Genomic DNA, 24,876 nt, shown 5'->3' with positions numbered 1-24,876 from the left:
TAGGAAGAGGAGAAAAAACAAAAAAACAAAAACTGTTTTACCAGATTAAGTGATGAAACTTATGAAAGCAATTTTATTGCTGTCTGTGCCCTCCTTTTCCCGATGACCACCACCTAATTTCTCATATGCATGTCACAAAGACATTAAAGCACCACAAACTGAAAAGACCATTTAACCCCTTCACACCAATGTAAAAAAAAAAAAAAATAATAATATGCAGCCTTCGGCTTGAAGGGGCTGTAACGGGGTGATGCCTACAGCCATCAACCCCGGTACAGTTTTTTTTTTTTTGTTTTTTTTTTTTTTTTTTTTAAGAGCCAATGGTCAGCTTTCTTGTAATAAAAAACTACTTAGCTGTTCTTACCAGCAGCAGGAGGGGATGGATTTTAACCTGCAAGCAACAAGTGTCAGAAAAAGGCTTAAGCATGAAGGGGATAAATTGTTTTTAATATTCAAAGCAAACTCACCAATCCATGTCTCCATGCTTTATTTTGTTGAGAAGCACTTTGAAAAACACCCCCCAGCATTTCTAGCCACCATCTTGAGTAAGGGCAGAGAATTCAAGGAACATTTACTTCGTGAAATTCATCCACCCTTCGCTCAGGCATGCTTTGCTGTGTTGTGGAAATTTTATGAAGATGTATTTTAATATGTATTGTCATAAGTGTCTCCCAGTGTTAGTACTCCCGCAACACGCTCTAAAGAGCTGACTGGGGCAGACTGATGCTGGTTGAGATCCATTTGGTAGTGGAAAGCTCCTTGGGGATGTAGAGAAGTGTTTGCAGAGTGGGGAAATGTCCACCAGAAAAGGGCCCCTGTGCGATGCACAGAAAGATCGTCGGGGGGGGGGGGGGGGGGGGATGTGTTCACTCAGCAAAGACATTATCAGTTTAGCGGATGTACGCTCGTGTCACCCCTGTGTGCCCCATCAACATATTTGTGGTGCCATGAGCATACACCTGCAGATAATCTCTCGTCCATAAAGACAGTAGTATAGTCCCTGTATGCTTTGTTCTATGAACGCAGAAATAAGGATTCATGAACAAACGATAACAGGATTCTTTGAATCGTTGTGGTCGGGAGAAGTGTTCATGATCTCAGGCTTCCTGTGATACAGAGACAGGGGGCTGGAGATTGTACATGCTGCCCCCGCCCAGACACGCCCATAAGACTCCCCTAGTCATAGTTGTATTGGTTGATGTATAAATTAATTTCTCCTATCCTTATTTGGTGATATCCTGTGAGGTCACATCCTGTGTAGGAGGCGATTGGCTGTTGGAGGCAGGGCTTCCAGTTGGTGGCTTCCTGTTTGTGGGTGAATAAAAAAGCCGAGAGCCTGTGCCCTGCGAGGCAGAAGGAGGAAAGATGGAGCTGAGATGGTGATTATGGTTGTTTACTGGGGAAAAGGGGAGACATGCTTTATACCAAAAGGGTGGATGGGCGCTTAATAGCACAAAAGTATAGTGTGTTTATCAATGACAGCTGAGAAAGCCCCTTTCTGCAGATAAAGGAAAAAATGAATGCCCATGAAGACTCCTGGGATATAGGCCATCATTTGGCCTAGGCCAGGAAGCAGCTAATTTTTGTGCTGAAAGTGCCCCCCTCAACTTATACTCGAGTCAAGCACTTTTCTGCAGCAAAAAATTTCATTTTCCGAACCAACTTTGGGTCCCCGTATCTCAGGGCCACTTAGTGCTAGGAACCCCAAATTTGGTATGCAAACCCAGTAGAACTGGTACCAAAAACATATCCAAAGCTGGGGTTCCTAGCACCAAGTGGCCCTGAGATACGGGGCCCAAAATAGGTTCGGAAAATGTCACTCTCTGCTGCAGAAAAGTGCTTGACATTTTCTGAACCGATTTTTGGGTCCCTGTATCTCGGGGCCACTTGGTGCTAGAAATTATCCAGCTTTGGATATTTTATGGTGCTAGTTCCACTGGGTTTGCACACCAAATGTGGGGTTCCTAGCACTAAGTGGCCCCGAGATATGGGGACCCAAAGTCGGTCAACTGTGTCCATCTGCAGCAATGTCATTTCGGGACACTTTGGGTTCAGAGACCCCAAATTTTGGCTGCAGCTAGGAGGCATCTAGGAACACTTAACTACCGAGTTTGAAGTTCGGGGGACCTATGGCTGCAAATGGGCACAGTGAGGCTGCAAATGGGCATTGTTGACCCTCTTTTCCACTTACAGTAGCTGTGCATTTCTCGTCTTATACTCGGGTCAATAAGTTTTTCCCATTTTTTTGTGCATAAATTAGGGCCTCGACTTATACTCGGAACGACTTATACTCGAGTAAATACGGTACAAACTTGATTAATAATGTAATAGCAAATGCAATGGCAACACGATTGGCCATTATTGGTTATTGTATTTCACACTTTTAAAAAATTTTCAGATTCAGTGCAACAATAAGTAGAAGTCCCCCAATATGAAATTGTGACAGATAATCTTCTGTGAATAACAGTAGGACTTTGACAAATTTTAAATTTAGTGTAAACCGTTTATTTTTTTCAGTATTTTTGTAGAAGACAGCATCAACAAAATAAGTCATAGGTATACAAAACACAAAAGGTAGAGGAATTTTCTGGCCCACAATAAACTAGTGACTAGACACTGAGGGAAAAAACACATACATTTACACTGAGGTTATCATTTGTCAAGGATCAAAGATGCCAATAGTATACACGTGACAGCCAGTCATTGTAACCTTTGTACCATAGTGTAGAAAGTGCACACCCTATTGTTATAACAGAACACAATTTAAGGAGCAATCCTGCTCAGCATTACTTTTTTTATAAAATGACAGAACACAATATTAAAAATTTCAATATGGATAATTTATATCCTTCTCTGTGAAAGAAAGCTTTCTTTGTTGGGCCACAAGCCTTGAAATGCCAGATTTATATTCAGAAAAAAGGCATACCCCCATAAGCGTTAAAAAAAAAAAAATTGATAACGCGTTGCTTAAATGTAAGAGTAAGAAGAGTGAGTCTTTGCCTATGAGAACTAATGAAATATGGAATGTATAAGAATGACTGAAACAAAAGATTTGAGATCAATTGCTTAATTTCTGTAGATTATCTTCTTAGGGAAATCGTTTAAGATAGAGGAGTCCATAAGCGAACTGATAGAATTTTTATCATAGTTAAACATTAACTTTTATACATTTAGCCCTTCTCTGCCATCTTTCGATTTTCAGTGCAAAAAAAAAAAAAAGTTAATCCATTTGTGTACATTTTCAGTGATGTATGTAGTACAAGCCACTAGTTTTCCCAGCTGGTCTCGAAACGTTTCTCCCTTTTGCCTACTTCTTTCTGCAAGAAATTGTCAGCTTGGAGACATTCTTCATACACCACTATCATGACCTGATGTGGTCTGATGATGATGATCATGTTGTTCCTCTAGTTCTCCCCACCTGTCTCTAAGACAGCTTGCCCGTTTCAAAAAATGGGCTGAACATGGGATTTTTTTTCCCTTAAGGTTTTGCGCAGATTTTGTTTGCAAGTTACTGCAGTATACAGAACAAAATCTCTGTAGATGAGGACAAGTCTTTGTTGGTGCACTGGGTGTAAAAGGTTACTACATTTTTAGAAGATAGATAAATATACCACCACGTCAGATAGTATAGTGAGTTTGCTGTATGTATGGGTAGTTTGTACCCCCCAAAGAAATTAGGACTTTAAATTGGCAAAGACACAGAAAATTGTATAATAAATTCAGATCTTTTAATCAATTTCCTGTGTCTTTGCCAATTTAAAAGTCCCAATTTCTTTTGGGGGGTACAAACTACCTTTCTTCAAAAATATAACAAATGTCTTCTAAACTCCGCATCTAAAAGCCTGTAGGAAATTGGTGCTCAATTTCTAAATTATTTGTTTTGCCAGGGGGTTTTCTGTAATGTCCATTTTAAATACTCCTAGCAAGGCAAAAGCAGTTTGGCCTGTGATACACATTCTGAGAAATGGTAAGGGGAATGTAGAAGCAGCCAAAATTGTAAAATTAAGTGGATATTGGGATTTGTAGGTAATACAGTATATAAAAGTCAAGTACAGTTTTCCTTTAAATTAAGGAGGTGCACGATCTAAGGTCACTTGCATATTTTCAAGTCGGTCAATCAGGTGTCGCGATGACATTGTATTATTGCTTTAATGTATTTTTATTTCCTTGCTTATATATCTTTTGATGGGTATGCCTATATTGTATTATAACAAATCCTAAATTAATTTAGAATTTAAAAAAAAAAAATGCACATTGACAAACCAAACATCAAAAGTGTGGTGCTTGAAGTCTCATACCACACCTTTTTACTTTAAAAACTTGTACCCTCACAGGTTAGGCTTTGTAACTGATTTGTTCTTGGAAAGGCTTTTAAAATACCTTTATTTCAGTGAAAATCTTACTTCCTGCTCACACTCCTGTGCTGACATAGCTCAGTGCCAGTCATGTCCCTCATCACAATGTCCTCACACAGATGTGTATTGCAGAAAAATAGGGAACATGTCAGACCAAGTCTGTTTCCAAAAGCCAGCCATACATGGATCGAAATTTGGCTGGTTCAGCAGGGACTGTCCAAACTTAGATCCATGTATGGATAAGCTAATTGTACCCATGTTAATCCATCGTCCGACTTAGGTACAACCAGCCTGTTGGATTTTTCTGCATACGCCTACTGTCCACGGCTATAGCTGCTAGCAGTAACTATTGAATTCTGCTGGCTGGAAATGCTCCCTGCGTGGTGGAAGGAAAGAGAATTGTATCATCTATGGCCTGCTTAAGAGTCAATTGGTGAGAGCATTGAGTATCTCTGGTGACTGTTGGAGTACACAGTAAGGCAAGACTATGAATATGGCGATTGTTAGAACTATGTCTATCTGACGGCATATCTACTATTGAGACCGCAATTGGATTTTTATCAAGGAAGCATGGTTCGGTAAAGACAAGCACCAATAACAAACGGAAGGAAAACAAAATGACTTGGCTTGACACTTTATTCAAACATGGCAATAGGTGGAAGGTCCATTTGGTGAACCCCCAACTGGTGCATTATAAAGACAATAAAAAAAATTATTTTTTTTAAGTGAATAATTAATATAGCACTAGTTCATACTTAAAGCAGTTTTGTAATATATAATGTTCAAAAGCTAACCTCAAAAATATATACATATATTATATATAAAGATAATGTAACAAATAAACACGGTTTGACAAAAGCAAGTCAGGAGTGCATCATGCAAGTGCAATCGCACACACAGGCAATCAATTGGTTTCATGTTACCAGCACATAAGACTTTATTTGTTTATATATATATTTTTTTTTTTTTTCTGACAATTTTTAATATCAAACTAAAAAGCTTACAAAGAACATCTGAAAAGTTTTAGACATTAAATGTGAAATAAAAAAAAAAAAAATAAGTTTGCAAATATATCAGAGCATGCCAACAGAACCGGTAGTCGGTTCTAAAATACGGCAAAACCATTTACATGACAAAGTGAACCCTTTATTTAATGAGTCAACTAAAAATATACATAAAATAAACATCGCCAGCTGTATTAACACTTTTGGAGCAGAAGTAGATGCATGAAGTTCCAAAATGAAGGTTGTTCTATTCCTAAGGAAGCATAATACCTGCTGAATGAAAGATGTGTTCATATGTAGTCGGAAAGTCATTGTTTTCTTAGTGTGTTTACAGTGGATCTCAACTCTGGGTTCAGTAGCTTTGCACATTGGAAAATCATTTCATCTGCCCAGTTATTGAGGAGTTGTTGACCTTCCTGGTAAAAGTTCAAGTCTTAAAAGTCTAATTGGGCTTCCATAATTTTATGAGCAAAAATTCATGCCTGGTCAAACTTATACATCAAGATGAGACCAGAGGCGTTTGCTTGCTTAGCAAGATGAGCGCTTACAAAATAAACTAGTTGAGGAGAACCTGTGGTATAGAACAAAAATAAAACGCATTAAAAAAACAAAAAAAAGTGACAAATTAGAAAAAAGGAGGTGTAGGAAAAAGGAAAACTGAAAAATACACAAAGAAAAAAAGCAAAAGTATAAGGCTACAAAGAGAAAAAGTAGAAGGCATAATATGCCCATTTTAACTGGTCTATTCTTGGCATCACCAGCCAAACCACTGTACAAGCATAACATATATGGATAAACTAGCTCAAATTTCATGTGAACACCAATTACTGCTTTGGGTTAGAATACAAAGGTTTTCAGGAAGATTTTTGGAGAATAACCAGTCAGGTAATGAAAATTAAGCTAAAAAAATTAAAAAACACAAACCACACAACAAATTCTTGAATATGCTAGAAAAATATAGTTACAATGCAGTAATGCAACAGGTCTAGAGACAGAGAAATATAATGTACATACCGCCTCCACAATCAGGAAGAACTATATGCACACCCATTCCTTAGGGTGGGTGATCAGTGTCCGAGCTTGGTCACTTATTGGGAGGAGAGCCTCTTCTGGAGAGTACTAAAAGTGAAGGGAATACAAAACAGAAATATGTTGCGAGATTGACGTTCTAGTAATTTAATCAAGCACATATTGGCTGTGATGCCAACAGATCAATCATGTTCCTCTAACTATTCCATGCCTTTTCCTTGTCGTCTTGGACATTAGCAGGGCCTGCAGGGGAGGGGCAGGTGACCCGGGCACAGTGTGGGAGGGGGCACAAAGTTCCAAGCATGCAGAAGAATCTGTCCACAAAATAATCTGTCACACCACCCTATGGCCCAACCTCTGTTGCCGCTATGGAGGGAAGGATGCATCCTTCCTCATTCATCTGCCTCATCTCTGCAGCAGCAGCCACATCCCTTCCCAGAAAGGAGAAATTCACTCTCTCCTGGGATCAGGTTCCTGTCAATATGGCTGACTCGGGCGGTCACAGTCCCGATGGCAGTGTGGATGGGGGAAGTAAGAAGAGAACTGAAGCTCCGATTACTACTTCCCAGCCAGCAAACACCAGAGCTCTTCCCAGGCCACAATGAAGACGTCAGAGGATGGATGTTGGACTGCATCTTCTCTTGCAGTCCTGACTGCTCTGCCCTCCAGACTGTGCCATGCTGTGCTGTAAACCTACCCTGCTCCTTGCAGGGCAGGTTTATTGAAAGAGAAAGTACAAATCTTATTTAGGTTTGGAATTACTGGGGCTTTTCAGGTGTTTTATAGATTTATTGCACATAACTTTCTTTAGTTATGTGGCACCTTAAAAGACTCAGTAATTTTAACTTATTAAAAATATGAGCAAAAACTGCAAGGGATGTGGTGCCCTAATACAGCCCAACTCCAAAAAAGTAAAAAAAAAAAAGTCCCCTTGCAGTGTGGGCGGGAAATGACCTCTCTCACTTATGTTTCCTTGCTCTGTCTAGTTCCAGCGCTCTCTGCCTCATCACATACCATACAGGGACATGAACTCAGTATAGTACAATGGGGAGGCTGAAGTGTGACCACAGCCATTCACAACTTTCACAGAAGCTGTGAGGGACCAGACAGCACTGGAGGCAGCCTGCTGAAAGGAGAAATAAGCTGGATACACACAATCTAAATTTGTGCAGTTCAGCAGGGACTGGAGGAATTTTAATCTGTGTGTAGCCCTCCCTGTTAGACAGAAGCCGATAGTTAAAATGGGACTGCTGGAAAACCTTGTTTGAACAACGGCTTGCAGCCAATCAGCTGCAGCACTGATCAGTGTATTCTGACAGGGGAGAATCCCCGATATCACAATACAATGTCCCAGCAGGGGGGATTCCTGCATCCACTTCACTTGTGTGGGTGCAGGAATCAGTTTTTTTATGCAACCAATGGGCAAAAAAAAAAAACCATTCCATTTTAGAGTGTAACATGTAGTTGCCATCCCTCTGTTCCACCCTCAGTGTGACAGCAGGTGGAGGTTCTTCTCCCTGCACCCGATGTCACATGTTGAAAACGGCGCAGGTTTATGGTGTTTCACCCACACAGATGTGTCAGTCACAGGACTTGTATTAATTGAACTGAGAGCACACGGCTCACTTAGTCCATTCACACCGCTTAAAGCTCTGAAAAAAAAAATAAAATCATGACAGCCTGTACAGAGGAATGGGCAACGTACGTGTGTGTGCGCATGTGCGTGTGTGTGAGCCTGACACTGCATGCTCACAGGTGCAATACTTTGCAGGCTTCAGTTTAAAAAAAAAAAAAAAAAAAAAGTGAAAAAAAATGCACATTTTTACCAGTAAACGTGCACATTTTACTTTTTATTAAAAAGGTGAACTTTGCATTCAAGTATTTATACAGTATCTCACAAAAGTCAGTACACCCCTCACATTTTTGAAAAGATAAAATATTTACATATGACAACACTAACGAAATGACACTTTGCTACAATGTAAAGTAGTGAGTGTACAGCTTGTATAACAGTGTAAATTTGCTGTCCCCTCAAAATAATTCAACAGCCATTAATGTCTAAACCGCTGGCAGCAAAAGTGAGTATACTGCTAAGTGAAAATGTCCAAATTGAGCCCAATTAGCCATTTTCCCTCCCCGGTGTCATGTGACTCGTTAGTGTTACAAGGTCTCAGGTGTGAATGGGGAGCAGGTGTGTTAAATTTGGTGTCATCGCTCTCACTCTCTCATACTGGTCACTGGAAGTTCAACATGGCACTTCATGGCAAAGAACTCTCTGCAGATCTGAAAAAAAAAAGAATTGTTGCTCTACATAAAAATGGCCTAGGCTATAAGAAGATTGCCAAGACCCTGAAACTGAGCTGCAGCATGGTGGCCAAGACCATACGGCGGTTTAACAGGACAGGTTCCACTCAGAACAGGCCTCGTCATGGTCGACCAAAGAAGCTGAGTGCAAGTGTTCAGAATCATATCCAGGAGGTTGTCTTTGGGAAATAGACATATGAGTGCTGCCAGCATTGCTGCAGAGGTTGAAGGGGTGGGGGGGTCAGCCTGTCAGTGCTCAGACCATACACCGCACACTGCATCAAATTGGTCTGCATGGCTGTCGTCCCAGAAGGAAGCCTCTTCTAAAGATGATGCACAAGAAAGCCCGCAAACAGTTTGCTGAAGACAAGCAGACTAAGGACATGGATTACTGGAACCATGTCCTGTGGTCTGAGGAGACCAAGATAAACTTATTTGGTTCAGATGGTGTCAAGCGTGTGTGGCGGCAACCAGGTGAGGAGTACAAAGACAAGTGTATCTTGCCTACAGTCAAGCATGGTGGTGGGAGTGTCATGGTCTGGGGCTGCATGAGTGCTGCCAGCACTGGGGAGTTACAGTTTGAGGGAACCATGAATGCCAACATGTACTGTGACATACTGAAGCAGAGCATGATCCACTCCCTTCGGAGACTGGGCCACAGGGCAGTATTCCAATATGATAACGACCCCAAACACACCTCCAAGACGACCACTGCCTTGCTAAAGAAGCTGAGGGTAAAGGTGATGGACTGGCCAAGCAAGTCTCCATAAACTCTATTGAGCATCCTCAAACGGAAGGTGGAGGAGCACAAGGTCTCTAACATCCACCAGCTCTGTGATGTCATGGAGTGGAAGAGGACTCCAGTGACAACCTGTGAAGCTCTGGTGAACTCCATACCCAAGAGGGTTAAGGCAGTGCTGGAAAATAATGGAGGCCACACATAATATTGACACTTTGGGCCCAATTTGGACATTTTCACTTAGGGGTGTACGCACTTTTGTTGCCAGCGGTTTAGACATTAATGGCTGTTGAATTATTTTGAGGGGACAGCAAATTTACACTGTTATACAAGCTGTACACTCAATACTTTACATTGTAGCAAAGTGCCATTTCTTCGGTGTTGGCACATGAAAAGATATAACAAAATATTTACAAAAATGTGAGGGGTGTACTTTTGTGAGATACTGTACCCTAATCCTCTGCCCCTAGACTAAAAAGGCAATCTAACCATGCAGTACAGGGACTACACTGCAGGGGTGTTTTTTTATTTCCCTGGTGTTGGTATTTAAATACCTTTATATGAAAAAAATAAAAATAAAAAAAAACAAAAAACAAAACACTCAGAAGAATTCTTGCGTCAGGCCGGTCTGACGTATCAACATCACTTTAATTGTATAGACTTCTCCTCTTGATAAAATCTATATGACAAAACATGTCAACAAAGTGACATTAGCAGGTTGGACTGGGACCGGAAGTGATGATTCCGTCATTTTTGATTTTGAGAGCACGGTTTGCACTTTCTCCTTTTTAGGCAAGCACAATTTTAAATAAAGTGGTTTGTGATACTACACTATATAGGACTGCTTATACACAATAGGTGTTCCATGCATCCCTGTGCAGGCAGCCCCATTGATTTCAATTGGATCCCCACAAAACACAACCACTGCTCACAATTTGACATCATTGACATGGGTGCATGTCCCCAAACTTACACTGTCTGGCATCTGTTCAAATGTACAGCCCCAAATGCGTATTGAGAGCAGCATCCAATCAGCTGCTGCGTCCCAACTGACATAAATGGAACTGTCTGTACGGGGATGTACAGAACACCTGTGCATCACCGCACAGGTAAAACACGGCCCTTGCATGGGCATACAGGTGTAGCACGCCCCATGAAAGTAAAATAAAAGGTCTGGTTCTCTTTTCTCGGTTTTGAACCACCGCTGTAAAAAGTAATCTTCTAGAGAGACAGGAAGCCACATGAAAATTACCCACATCCTAGCAGGCTTACCACCACAAAATAAAAATTGGCCTTACCTGATAACCTTGGAAGAAGTTCAGGATCTCTTTCATACCAGAGTTATACGCCAGACCCTGCATGCGCACTACTGTGGCTCCATTGTGCGGAGGGAGACTGCTGGCACTTGCTGTGGCTGGGAAGAAGCCAAGATTACTTGGAGAACCTGGGGGACTGTGTGGGAAGAGCAGATAGAGATATGTAAAATTAGGACGTTCAGCACACCTCTGTTGACCACTATTTGATTTATTCAGTCTATCCATAAAACTGTTTTATTTACATTTTTTTTAATAAGGCAGTGTAAAGATCATTAATGTGTCAACTGCAGATCCCATCTTTAAAATCAATTTATAAAAGCATCCAAAGGAACTAATGAATACTCAGGAAACAAATGCACAATAGTGCGCTAGTAATAGGATATGATCAAAAAGTATCCAACTTTGTAATCTTTCATTGCGTTTTTCAGCAAAGCAGTTAAAATTAGCCCGGTGAACACATTTAAAAAGGAGTATAGGGATACCTTTTACAACAATCTATGAAGGAAAAGGTCTAAACTTCAGCATTCAAGGGGGCACAAATGAGCAACTAAAAAGGAACAGAGGGATTTGGTTTCAAATAAGGAATGTTTGGGAGCTGTAACTTACATCTGATGGACTGGATATTTAGCAGGATTTCTGAAATATATAGTGTCACTAGTAGAGGAAAAAAAACATGTAATCAGCAAAACCTTAATTCCAGGCTGACTCCATAAAAGTCATATTTATGGATTCCAGAACAGACTCCATAGTAATGATGCAGCAGTAATAATAAACAAAAAATTCATTAATTGCAATGAGGTTATCCAGATTGGCTTTAAACTGGGACTGGAGCTGCTTTTGGGAACAGTTTGGTCAAGTTAGAACTTGCAAGAATAAGGTACAATATAAAGACACATCAGTGCACCTGTTTCCTTGTGCATAGGGGCTCATCTAGGAAACAGCACCAAGGCGAAAAACTTTTGTATCCCAGAGTACATAAAATATTTTCATTTTATAACCTGGAAAAATTATCGATCAATGGAACGGTGTTTGCTCTGAAGCAGCTATTTTAGTGATGCTTAATATTCACCAGAAGATAAATTCTTTAGGGTCTGTTCACACCAGCAGCTGTGCCAGAATGACATAGGTGCTGATCCTGGCACATCACACGATTTCATTTTTTAATGCAAATCTTCTTGACATGTCACAAAGCGACATTTTATTAAAGCTGAGCTCCAGTAATTCAGCGTTGTAAAATGTGCTGGATTCATATAATTTTAAGTCCATCATTTGGGCCTCTCTAATGTACATTTTTTGCCTGAAGCATAATTATTATTATTGTTTATTGCGCTCCGATGCTGTACCCTCTGGTTTCAGCTCCTGAGGCTGCAGCGTTGCATGCAGCCGCTGTGCCCCCCCCCCTACCCTCTGCCCAGTCACAGATCACTTTGTATTCTGTGAATGAGTTCACCTAATACAAAGGCTCTGTACTTGAACAGCAGAGGAGAGGGGCAGGCAGAGTTGCTGTGTGTGAAATGAGGTCTCTACTGTCAGAGTCCCAGGAGTATAGGGATAGCTGTATTCCCAGAGCTTGTAAACCTGTCAGATGTAAAGGAAAGAAGTATGTCCAGGAGGTGGTATGCGCCTCATTGACTTAACTCGTAGTATGCCAGCACATTTTACATTTGGCTGAATTCCTAGACTTTAGCTTTAAAAAAAAAAAAAAGGAGCCCAAGTCTGTTAAAAAATAAATAAATAAAAGAATTAATACTGTGTAATACTGACACATAATCACACACATAGGTTGGACTTGATGGACTTGTGTCTTTTTTCAACCTCACCTACTATGTAACTATGTAATTTAAAGTCAGCAGCTACAAATACTGCAGGGGGGGGGGGTTGAGAGGGTGCGGACAATCAGAGCAACTCCTTCTGGGTGGAGCTCCACTTTAAGTTCTTTTGGATGCATCACAGTTGAATGTGGCATTAAATGCCGCACTTTTTTTTCAGCGCACTGACACAAAAGAGTGGTGCGAATTGCCCTAATAGACAAGAATGCATTTTGCCTGGTTTTGCATTGGGGACTGTGCTTACCAAGGCTTCTCAGTACACTCCCATCACACCTGGTGTAAATGGGCCTTTAGAAGGGGTTGTAATTTAGGGGGTCCCTAAGAATTATAAACATTGCTTTAGATATTAAAAATGCATACACTGTTCAAATAGGAGCATAGAGGCTTTAATTTTATATTTTGTTATTTAATTTAGGGGTATTCCCTATAATTATTCTTGTAGAGAAGAGTTCTGAAATTCTGATGGTACTTTACCTAGATTCTGATAAGGGGCCCGTAATTAAAACCTGCCCTGCTTAAACTAGAAAACCCCTCCACTGCAACTTCTACCAAAATCCACTAAGACCGTTCCCTGCCAATTTCTGGATAATTTATTACAAAATGGCTTTGTCAACAGTTGCACTCAAAAATATTATATTATACAGGATTTATATAGCGCCAACAGTTTGCGCAGCGCTTTACAACATGAGGGCAGACAGTACACTTACAATACAAATCAATACAGGAGGGATCAGAGGGCTCTGCTAGTTAAAGCTTAATTGACCGTTCACATCAAATGGCAAAGCTATCTGGCATGTCCATTCAGGATAGTCATTGAACATCATGACAAGTAATTTACAGATCTCAGAATATAACCTTCTAAGCAGGCATGTTGGGCTGCACCTCTTCTTAGGAATGATAGAATAGTAGAAGTACAGCAACGTTTTCTGCATAGGTTACATTCTTTAAACTTTACCGAAGCTGCAGAACGCCAAGAAAGGAAGGCTGACCTTGCACACAACTATTTTAACTCCAGGGCAACTGTTTGGCAGCTTGAAAGATTTCTACTCATTACAGAAGCTTTTACTCCAAGAGATTTACTGCTGCTCACTCACCCATAACCCACTTACTGCTTCCCCAATGCCCTTGAATGTAAATATACTGTTACAAAGTGTACTGCCTTCTTCATACATTCTCTGGGTGTGTTAGGCTATGTAAATGTACTTTTCCAAGAGTCACTGCGAGCTGCCCACTTCTACCGAAAACAAAACACTTTGTGGCGTTAGCGCAGTAGTATCAGTTTAAATATGTACAGAAAAAACTCCTGCCAAAAAACAAAATGCTTTTCTTATGCAAAGACAACCTGTTGGGAACATTACCTTTGTAAAATTCCTAACAGAAGACACCATGACCTCATAGTTACTTTTGCTAGAAGAACATCTGTGTATTCCTACAATCCTGGGGGTTCACGATATGAAAAGTGACACGGAGTCATTGCAAAACAAAAATAAAAGCTCTAAAGAGCCTTGCAAAAGTGGTATTCTGCATGCCTGTCTCCTAGTGTAGCTCACTTTTAGAGCTACAGCTGGCAAAGAACCCTCTGCAACAGATACTTGCAAGTATGTAGATAGCCTGATTCTGAACTGTGTGATGCAGAGAGCAAAGATACCAGGCAGAGGCAACAGGTAAGTATTATACCCTTTCATTTGCAGGGGCCTTTTCTGGGTTTTACCGTACCACGACAATTACTTGAAGTGTTCACATTTCCCATGGGGCCAAGGCCTATTCCTCATCAACCATTGTCCTGTACGAGAGTGCTCTTATTGGCCATAGAGAATCCCTCTGGGGGCCAAGGGGGAGGAAAAGTTAGAGAAGCATTGGAAGCTATTCAGCAGATGACATGTTAACCAGCCAGGCCAAAACTTCTCAAACTTTTTAGGACAATAGGAACGAACATAAGCGAGTTCAAACAAGAAGATAAGAGATTTCCTACATGATAAAAGTAGAAAGGTCTTTTAGCTTTCAATATAAGAGAATTGCTTTATGAGGTACCAGAGAGTTTTACTTTGCAGTCTTTAAAATGGATGATATGTTTTGCTTAAAATCACACTTGTAGGCAGGTGCCAGCTAGGGAGAAGTATTGCCCAGGCTAGGGAAGGGTTAACTTGGGTCTGCCCCATTCCTGGGCTTTTTGGATTTTGCCTTCCACCCTGGTCTATGAATAGGAGGGAGGCCTGGCTCAAAGAGTGAGCGGGACCACGTGGAAAAGAAAAGTTCTGGATCACAGGGAAAGATGTAACCCAGAGCCACGTCTGTCTTCTACTCAATGGGATTCTACAATAAGGGACTCTGCCAGTCTTGGACTTGCACCTGAACAGGTATGCTTGGGCAGCCACAGCTTAGTTAGTGAGGAGGACTGAGTCTGCATTGACCTGTAATGTTCAGAGGCATACAGTACAGGTAAAAGCCAGTAAATTAGAATATTTTGAAAAACTTGATTTATTTCAGTAATTGCATTCAAAAGGTGTAACTTGTACATTATATTTATTCATTGCACACAGACTGACGCATTCAAATGTTTATTTCATTTAATTTTGATGATTTGAAGTGGCAACAAATGAAAATCCAAAATTCCGTGTGTCACAAAATTCGAATATTGTGTAAGGGTTAAATTTTGAAGACACCTGGTGCCACAAACTAATCAGCTGATTAACTCAAAACACCTGCAAAGGGCTTTAAATGGTCTCTCAGTCCAGTTCTGAAGCCTACACAAACATGGGGAAGACTTCAGATTTGACAGCTGTCCAAAAGGCGACCATCGACACATTGCACAAGGAGGGAAAGACACAAAAGGTTATTGCTGAAGAGGCTGGCTGTTCTCAGAGCCCTGTGTCCAAACACATTAATAGAGAGGCAAAGGGAAGGAAAAACTGTGGTCAGAAAAAGTGTACAAGCGATAGGGATCACCGCGCCCTAGTCAAGATTGTGAAAAAAAACCCATTCAAAAATGTGGGGGAGATTCACAAGGAGTGGACAGCTGCTGGAGTCAGTGCTTCAAGATCCACCACCAAGAGACGCTTGAAAGACATGGGTTTCAACTGCCGCATACCTCGTGTCAAGCCACTGTTGACCAAGAAACAGCGCGAAAAGCGTCTAACCTGGGCTAAGGAAAAAAAGAGCTGGACTGCTGCTGAGTGGTCCAAAGTCATGTTTTCTGACGAAAGCAAATTTTGCATTTCCTTTGGAAATCGAGGTCCCAGAGTCTGGAGGAAGACAGGAGAGGCACAGGATCCACGTTGCCTGAAGTCTAGTGTAAAGTTTCCACCATCAGTGATGGTTTGGGGTGCCATGTCATCTGCTGGTGTCGGTCCACTCTGTTTCCTGAGATCCAGGGTCAACGCAGCCGTCTACCAGCAAGTTTTAGAGCACTTCATGCTTCCTGCTGCTGACCTGCTCTATGGAGATGGAGATTTCAGGTTCCAACAGGACTTGGCGCCTGCACACAGCGCAAAATCTACCCGTGCCTGGTTTACGGACCATGGTATTTCTGTTCTAAATTGGCCAGCCAACTCCCCTGACCTTAGCCCCATAGAAAATCTGTGGGGTATTGTGAAAAGGAAGATGCAGAATGCCAGACCCAACAACGCAGAAGAGTTGAAGGCCACTATCAGAGCAACCTGGGCTCTCATAACACCTGAGCAGTGCCAGAAACTCATCGACTCCATGCCACGCCACATTAATGCAGTAATTGAGGCAAAAGGAGCTCCAACCAAGTATTGAGTATTGTACATGCTCATATTTTTCATTTTCATACTTTTCAGTTGGCCAACATTTCTAAAAAATCCCTTTTTTGTATTAGCCTTAAGTAATATTCGAATTTGGTGACACACGGAATTTTGGATTTTCATTTGTTGCCACTTCAAATCATCAAAATTAAATGAAATAAACATTTGAATGCATCAGTCTGTGTGCAATGAATAAATATAATGTACAAGTTACACCTTTTGAATGCAATTACTGAAATAAATCAAGTTTTTCAAAATATTCTAATTTACTGGCTTTTACCTGTAAAGTTTCTTGAACTGTTCAAAAGCCTGGTCTGACATTCTTCAAAGGGGTGCATGGTGGAACATGGTGCATCAGAAGAACAAGGCCTGTAAAACACTCTAGGTTAAAGGAGGCTTGCCACTACAATTTTCACCTAAAAACTTAAAAAAAAAAAAAAAAAAAAAAAAAGACAGTGCTGTAACTAATCTGACACCTTTCACTAATCTGACTTTATAAATGCTTAGGATACCATCTGTTAAGTGATTTATAAGAGGGTCTTAAACCGGTTTGTGTCAGTTCAGTTAAGCAGAAGTATTTTGAGAATAAAACAGGCAACATTTCTTATTAGGCTCACCACCTGCTGATGACTGATGGCAAACATGAAATAATACACAGTTCATATACACCAGGGGTGCCCAACCTTCTGAAAAGCGAGGGCCACCTAGGCGACTCAGTAACTGGTCGCAGGCTATAATGAGTGGGCTGATGACAGGTCCATGTCCACTCTGCATATGCAGAGTGGACACCGACACAGCCCGCTCCACTATGGGCCCTCTGATCCAATCTGCCCAGATAGAAGGGGACAGACTTCTATTTTTTCTTTATTATCGGATTGGCGGTAGGTGGATGTTTACATCTGAGGCTCCATAGGAGGTGAATAGAGGGTCCGATTGGGTCAGACCAATTGCGGCAAAGGGGCCCAAGGCTGCTTTCACACTGATGCGCTGTGGTTTACCCACACAGAGGGTGCAGCGCAGTTCACCGGTGGCTTTCCTGTGGGTTAGCTGCAATTTGCTATAGACTTCTATTATATCCTGCAGGTGTGGTTTCCCTTTCTGAAAGTGCACCAAACCTGCAGGTAATCGAATAATAAGAGAAGTCTATTTCTCAATGCAGGTAACCCGCAGGTGTTCTGCACTGCACCAGAGGATCAGTTTGAAAGCAGTCCAGTAGCCACTGCAGAACAGATATGCCCATATATACAATGATTTTAGAAATAAAACTTTCCTTTAATAACAGTCCTCCATTCAGGTATTGCCAGCTGTTGCTGTCCCAGGCAAAGCGCATTTGGTATTACTCTGCCTGTGACAGGAGTTGGTGCTATACAGGAAACATAGGCTTATGCCGCTTGCTTCCTCTACCACCGGCTTCATTCACAACACTGATGCTTCCGAATGAAGAGTCTGCAACCCTCAATCTGGGCTTACCAACACTGCAATACCAGAGCAGGAAGTCATGGGTCACATGTGGGCCCCGGGCCACTGGTTGGGCACCCCAGATATACACAGTTAAAATAATTTGATACACAAGTTTTTATAAACAAATCCTGATCTTCTAAAAAGCTTACCTAGGGTAGTAAGCAGTGTAGTTCATGAAGAGCTGAGCTCCGGCTGGGTAATATGCAGCTGTTGGTGCTAGGGCCCGAGGATTCAGGAGAAGCGAGGGCTGGTACAGGGTGGCGGCCTCAGCTGGAATTACGGCTGTCGGTGCAGGGAATGTGTATGAAGGAGGAGACAGACCTATCAAAAGACAAACAGATGAAATGACAGAGGATAGGACTTTATAATATGAACTTCTGTAAAACCCTGGTTCTGGACCAATTTAGAAATGGTCAACAAAATAAAAAAAACACACAGCTTGTTCAGATGTATCAAAAAAGGGTTGCATTTGTTTGCATCTAACAGTCGCAAACATTTCTTAATTTGCTTTTACACACTGGATGTGGTTACAGCTCCCTATAAAAAAGTCCCACTGTATACCTTTTAAAAAAAATCATGAATATATTTATAGCTGCACTGAAGCCATTAGTCCGAGAAGGAGACAGATGATTGAGATCAAGCAAACATTTGTAGTATCCAGACAACACTTTCTGGCTATAGTTATGCGTGTCGTCTACGATACAGATACCTGATGCCCAAAACTGTACGATATTAAGCTCCTCAGATATGTTCAATGGGCTGGGTGAGCTCAACAAGATAACAGATTCAATCCTGTTCTTGATACTGATTTAGTATGGCACTGCAATGGACTGCAGAGACCCATGCAAACAAACCTGGCGTGTTGCAATGGGTAATGCACGCTGTGATATCTTTCTATACAAGCCATTACATTCATGTGCTGGCAAGTACCAGGGGGCACCGCCTGAGTTTCAGGTGTAAATACTAACTTGCAAAAGATATGGCCTTTTCCTGCACCTCATTGCATTAAATGAAGGGACCAACTATAAGGTGTGGGTGGGCCAGGGCTTGATTCTGCAAGGCTTAATAACTAGTCATTGCTGGCAGCTCCTGGGCTTAGTCAGTCACTGACCTGGAACAAGCATGTGGATATCAAATGTCAACACTTCACTGCTGTAGGCTTGTTCCAGGTCAGGGACTTGGCAAGCTTTGAAGCAAGAATAAAGGATAACAGCCCTTGAACGTGCATATAATAAGATGGGTCAGTACCATATTTGTATCTGGCCAGGCTACGCAACTTCTAATTTTGAGTTTGACAGTTTGTGGTGCTCTGAATGAAATTGCAAGGCTGGTGCCTGCTTTAGAGCTCACGCTGACAGGCATTTGGAGCACAAGTCAAATGCAAGTCACCAAAATCCCACTGACTTTAAAGGAGCAGTATACATGGCAGTTCAGAGGCTGCTTCATGTTGCACAGCAAAGGCAAAGCAAGTCAGCACAGCATGCAAATGAAGACTTGTGTCAAGCATTGCCTTTTCCATTCAAATGCATGCATTCAACTTGAAAATGCAGCATTTGACAAAACACAAACTTAGTCTACCAACTAAACATTAGTATGGTACAGTACATTGTTTTTGTTAGATACACCATGTGAAATTGCATAGGCAGCAAGCCAGGTGCAACTAGTGTTATTCCTGTTATTCCTATGGGTTTCTGCACTCAGCGTGGCTCATCACCCAAATGCACCTGTAGAGCAAAATGGGCATTCCACAGTTCTCCATATTTGATCAGAATGAACTAGAACAACCCTAATTTTTCCCTGAGCGCATGAAACACTATAAAAGCATTAGACCCACAGGGTACAAATACTGAAGCTTTTAGTCACTCAACATGTATAAAGTTGACACAACAAATATCATTGAAGGTATTTAAATTCTGAAAAGCTAGCTATATACACACACACAGATTTTAATACAAAAGCTCTGGATTAATAATACTCGGGAGGATAGAACCATAAGGGACGGCCCAAGGATTATCGGACAATGGGTTGACTTGGCCATATAGCAACACAGTGACGGTCAGAGCATTGCTCCCAACTGTACTGCATTTGGAACCAAATTACTTTGTCCTCATTTCCTTTTTGTGGTGGTGAAATATAGTACTTGTAGGTTTAAAACTATTCATTTTTGTTGTAATAACTCTTATTACAGCACCCTGCATCAGTGCTCCTCTCAAGCCCTAATGGGTGGATGTAGACAGGAGGGGCGGCCATTCCCAAGCCCTAAGTAACATACACATGATGCCGAGCCTCCATAATTGAAAACAACTGACATTCACTAAATAAAAAAGGGAGTGGGCCAGAAACAGTAGGGCTGTGGAATAAAGCACTAGATACTCCAGCCAGGAAATTAGGGCTCCACCAACTTTCTGCAGCTTCTGATGTACACTGTGGGAAGCACACAGTGTGCAGGAAAAAATCAGAACACACAACTACAGCACAGGAGATGAGCCCATACAGTGTAAGACTGTAGATAGGATTTAAAGCTTGGGTTTAAAATTCAATTATGGTAGCAAATCACTTTCTGGGAAACCCTACACAAACCGAGCCAAATGATACTAGTAGTAAAATAATGCTACTGCTGACGTTCTGAAAATGCTAGTTACCTGGCCACCTGCCAATCCTCTGACCTATCAGAAAAATACTTACAAAGTCCACAGAGTACATAGCTCAAGAGTTATAGATTCTCTGGCTGCCTGTCTTCTGTATTTTGAGTTTGTACATTACATTAAAGGGGAGATATCCCGATTGTTTAGGAAACTGGAATATTCTATTAAAAGGCCAAAGTAAACCTTATAGTGGTTCTAAAGCCTTAAGGTTTTTCACCTTGATGCATTCTTTGCATTATGGTAAAAAAAGGTCTCTGTTGCAGCACCCCCTCCCTTTTCTTTCTTACCTAAGCCCGATACGATCCAGAGATGTGCACAAATGTAATGGCTCCAGCTGCTCTCTCCTCATTGGATAGATTTATAGCAGCAGGAGCCATTGTCTCCCTCTGCTGTCAATTAAAACCTGTGACACGGGAACGGCACAATTGGAATTATTCCTAATCAAGAACTTATTTACATTTTTATAATTTGGAGGCACAGTTCTGTCTGTACAACAAAACGCCGTACATGCGATGCATAGCCCCCCATAATAGATGTCCCTATAAAGCTTATAGTTCAATGCTCAGAGGATTTATAAAACTCACAGAATAGCATTTAATCCAGTGCTTTTGCAACCAGGGAAGGAAAAAAGATCAACCTGGGATTGATATATCCACATAGTACCAACTGTACTTTCCATAATGCATGTTGATAGTTGGCGCCTCAGTGCATGTAAAAAGGTTCTTGATATACATTATGTTTACTCAACTTCAAGGCCTTTAATATCCATTTATTTGATGCATAATGGATGAGGACATTCTGAGATTGCCTGTCCTGTTATTTTGGTGGCTTATGCCCAACCTTTAACTTTGATCGCAATGATTTGACCTATATACACGGATGCTTATGATGCAACCTTTAGTTGAGATTGTCATGACCTGGTTTTTAAAGAAAAATGAGGTGTCAACAATACTACACAGTATGGTGGAGCTGCCACGCTTAATGAGTTTGTGCTACAACCTACTTTACTGGATATGTTTGCCAATTAACAAGCAAAGTGCTAATTGAATACAGCCTTGTGTACCCTGGGATTCACAATTATTCATGCTTGCTTATCTCTATTCTGGATTATGCCATATGGATCTTTTCTTGTATCACCTGTCACTTTACTACAGTAGCAAAGGAGAACATAATGTTTATGTTATTACTTTGCGTTGTTGGGAGTTCTGCATCTAATATCACTTGGTGCTGAAAGACATGGAGTTTAACAAATCTGAATTCTAGCAGCTGCCCAAAAACCTGCTATTGTCACATTGTAATTTATCATCTATGACAATATGAACCTTTAACAGGTTGGTAATATAGTTGAAGCAATTGATCCAGGTGGCCCTAGCAATGAAATTTGGTATCCTTTTAAGTCATATTGGGTGGACCTAAAGTGAGTACGTTTTTAGTCTGACCAGCATTCTGATCTAGCCGGTTACAAAAAAAAATAAAAATTGTCCAACTGTGAGACTTTGATATGATACAGTGTATGGATAGTTAAATTGTGGCCAGTTTTACAAGTGGCCACGTATAGGATTTTAAAGTCCAACCTCCTTTATTATTATACAGGATTTATATAGCGCCAACAGTTTACGCAGCGCTTTACAATATAAAAAGGGAGACAGTACAGTTAAAATACAATAAAATCCCTTTCCCTCAACAAAATGCTGGTAGATTAATTTTTTTTCAAATAAATAAAATACCCATTTTACTTACCTGGAGCCACAGTCCCGAAAAAAAATACTTCTCTTCCACTTATTCCTTGGTCTTTCCTTCAGGCATCCAAAGGACTGCCTGTGGGACACATTTTATTGGCGGAGGCCATACTTGCAGCAACCAGGTCCTCTCTCATAGGCTCCAGAAGCAGGAGAACTCATGGGGCAGTGAGGGGACCAGGACGACAACGAAACGGGAAAAATGCCTGGTTCCCAGGTCAGGAAACTGGCTCGGCTCAGAGGAAACTGACTGATTCATTACAACGCAGGATGGCGTTTGTAATCAAGACAGCAGTAAGGCAATTGGTGCACAATGCAACCACTTTTCCGGGAGTTATGCATTATTTTTTACAGGCTTTATGGAAATGGTGATATAAATAAAAAGGTTTGACTTTTTACTACAGTATATTGATATGCAATTTTGTTTTTGTTTCATTGCTGTGATTCATTGAGCTTTTATGTTTTTTGTCCCCTTATGCATCTTTAGATTTTGGATGTTACAAATATCAGACTTAAAGTGCAAGTCCAGCCTAACACTAAAATCCCTGCATCTACAGACATCCACGATCTAACACTAACCTATCTAACCCTGGAAAGAAGAAATCAGTATACATACTTTTTTTTCAAGCCGATTCGATCTCCAGCGGCAGAAGCTCTGCAGAGAACACGGCCGCTAATGGCGGTCAAATGAATGGGGAGCCGTAACACCCATAGACTTACTATGGGGCTTCTGTTGTCAGATGTGTCCTCTGCACCCTCCTCCAACAGCTCAGCGTGGGATTGGGTCAGATCAGCTTCAGAAAAGTTATGTATACCGATTTCGTCTTTACAGGGATAGATAGGTTAGTGTTAGATAGGTGTCTGAATGCAAGGATTTTAGTGTTATGGGGCTTAAAAGTAGAAGTTCACCCCACGTACACACACATTCAATAAAAACTGGCCGACATTCGGCTCATGTGTATGGCAGCCAGTCCCACAGAAGCCGGGCCATTTGGCTGGCTTCTGTTGAACTAGCATGCTGGAAAACAAGCAGCCGACTGGCTCCTGATCAGCGCGGTCAGCCAATGGCGGAGAGCACTGATAGGAGTGTTCTGGCAGGGGTGGGGGGCATCCCCTGTCAGAACATAACAGCTCAGCAGGGAAAATCGCTGTACTAATGTTGGACCGTTCTTACAGTGCCTCCGACCGGAGCGGACAGGTTTTTTTGCGTTCAACCTGCTGGGATGAACGGAAAAAAAAAAAAATAAAAATAATAAGAAAACAAACCTCAGTCTGTACCAGGCTTAAATCTAGATCTGCCATGCTTACCTTGTTGCACCTCTGATTTCGGAGGCTTATTTCCTCAATTGAATTCACTCTCCACTCGATGCTGTGGAAGTTTATAACCTTCCTAAATTTACAAGGTTAAGTGCCCCTGGATTCACCTGCTGGAAATATACCCCTCCTGGTAAACACTTTTACCCAACAGCAAAAAGGGTCATTGGTTCGAATCCCAACCACGACACTACCTGGAGTTTGCCTGCATGGGTTTCCTCCCACACTCCAAAGACATGCTGGAAGGTTAGGTGGATCCTGTCTAAATTGGCCCTAGTATATGTATATATGAATGTGAGTTAGGGACTTTAGATTGTAAGCTCCTTGAGGGCAGGGACTGATGTGAATGTGCAACGTATATGTAAAGCGCTGCGTAAATTGACGGTGCTATAGAAGTACCTGAAATAATAAAGCTAATAGATGAATTTGGTCCTAAACCGGCCATAGATGGATTGAATCTCAGCTGGTTCAGCAAGGACTGGCCAGGATGCAACCCATCTATGGGCAGGCCGATTGTCCTAAAGTCATTCGATGTATCAACGTCAGTACAAACAGTCTGATTTTTTTTTAGCCCACGATCACTGCCAGCAGCTATAGAAGCCAGCAGTGATCATTGGTGTTCTGCAGGCAGAGAAGGCTCCCCCACCAGCAGAACACAATAGCACTGCGGGAGGGATTCCCCCATTAACACTGACTGTGTTGAGAGAATGAAGCAATTCTCTTTGCTTCCACCCTTGGTGGAAACAAAGAAATTGCATAATCTATGGTCTGCCTGCTGCCCAAGCCAGTTTTCCCCCAACCTGAAGCTAGTGTTATTTTAAAGGAATGGTAACCCGTGTTGTAATTTGTCAAACTTCTGTCATGTTTTTATCATATTGGGCATTAAAATAAGGCTGAATGTGTAATAATTAGGTGCCTAAAAACCATAATGTGTGATTACAAGCCCCCCTAAATAATCAGTAGTACATGCACTGGTAGCATTATTCAATCATTTCCATCCGAATCATACCAAAATTTACATTTTTATATGGTCGTGGGTCTTCTTTGCAACCTTTACATTCTTGTTCTCTCTAGCTTTTAGTTTTACTACAAACAAGGGAATGTGTTCACAAATTGCTATTCAAAAGATATAGATATATATATTTTTTTAAATATTAAATCTAAAAATGTCATTTGTGGTTTGGTGACTACAACCACCTTGTTCACAATGTTGGAGTTTATGCTGACGTCATGTTCACAATGTAAGAATGCAAAAGTTTAAATTAAAGGAGGTAAGAGACTTTTGAAAATTCTACCCAATGCAGGTAGGCAAGCAAACACCATAATAAAGAATTAATGTATGATGCTCAATTTAAATAAAAGGTCATTAGAAGGTGG

At 41.2% G+C, this 24,876-nt stretch overlaps 1 protein-coding gene across 8 annotated transcripts in view; it reads right to left on the bottom strand.

The window, feature by feature from the left end:
- Positions 1–2,482: 2,482 nt before the first annotated feature.
- ESRP1 (epithelial splicing regulatory protein 1) overlaps positions 2,483–24,876 on the bottom strand; it is a 103,581-nt gene continuing 81,187 nt past the window's right edge. For 5 of the 8 annotated variants that reach the window (XM_073631978.1, XM_073631977.1, XM_073631979.1 and 2 more), the window contains exons 13-17: positions 17,951–18,122; positions 11,354–11,401; positions 10,730–10,883; positions 6,374–6,478; positions 2,483–5,930 (exon numbers count right to left, since the gene is read on the bottom strand). In XM_073631978.1, coding sequence (XP_073488079.1) covers positions 6,395–6,478; positions 10,730–10,883; positions 11,354–11,401; positions 17,951–18,122 — 458 coding nt within the window. In that variant the 3' untranslated portion in view covers positions 2,483–5,930; positions 6,374–6,394. The remainder of the gene's footprint in view (positions 5,931–6,373; positions 6,479–10,729; positions 10,884–11,353; positions 11,402–17,950; positions 18,123–24,876) is intronic. The other 3 variants (XM_073631982.1, XM_073631984.1, XM_073631985.1) reach the window with 1 other exon arrangement.

Source organism: Aquarana catesbeiana, linkage group LG05 (genome assembly GCF_042186555.1).
Source record: "Aquarana catesbeiana isolate 2022-GZ linkage group LG05, ASM4218655v1, whole genome shotgun sequence".
NCBI lineage: Eukaryota > Metazoa > Chordata > Amphibia > Anura > Ranidae > Aquarana > Aquarana catesbeiana.
The sequence above is the reverse complement of the archived record's forward strand: the minus strand, read 5'-3'. Positions and strand labels throughout refer to the sequence as shown.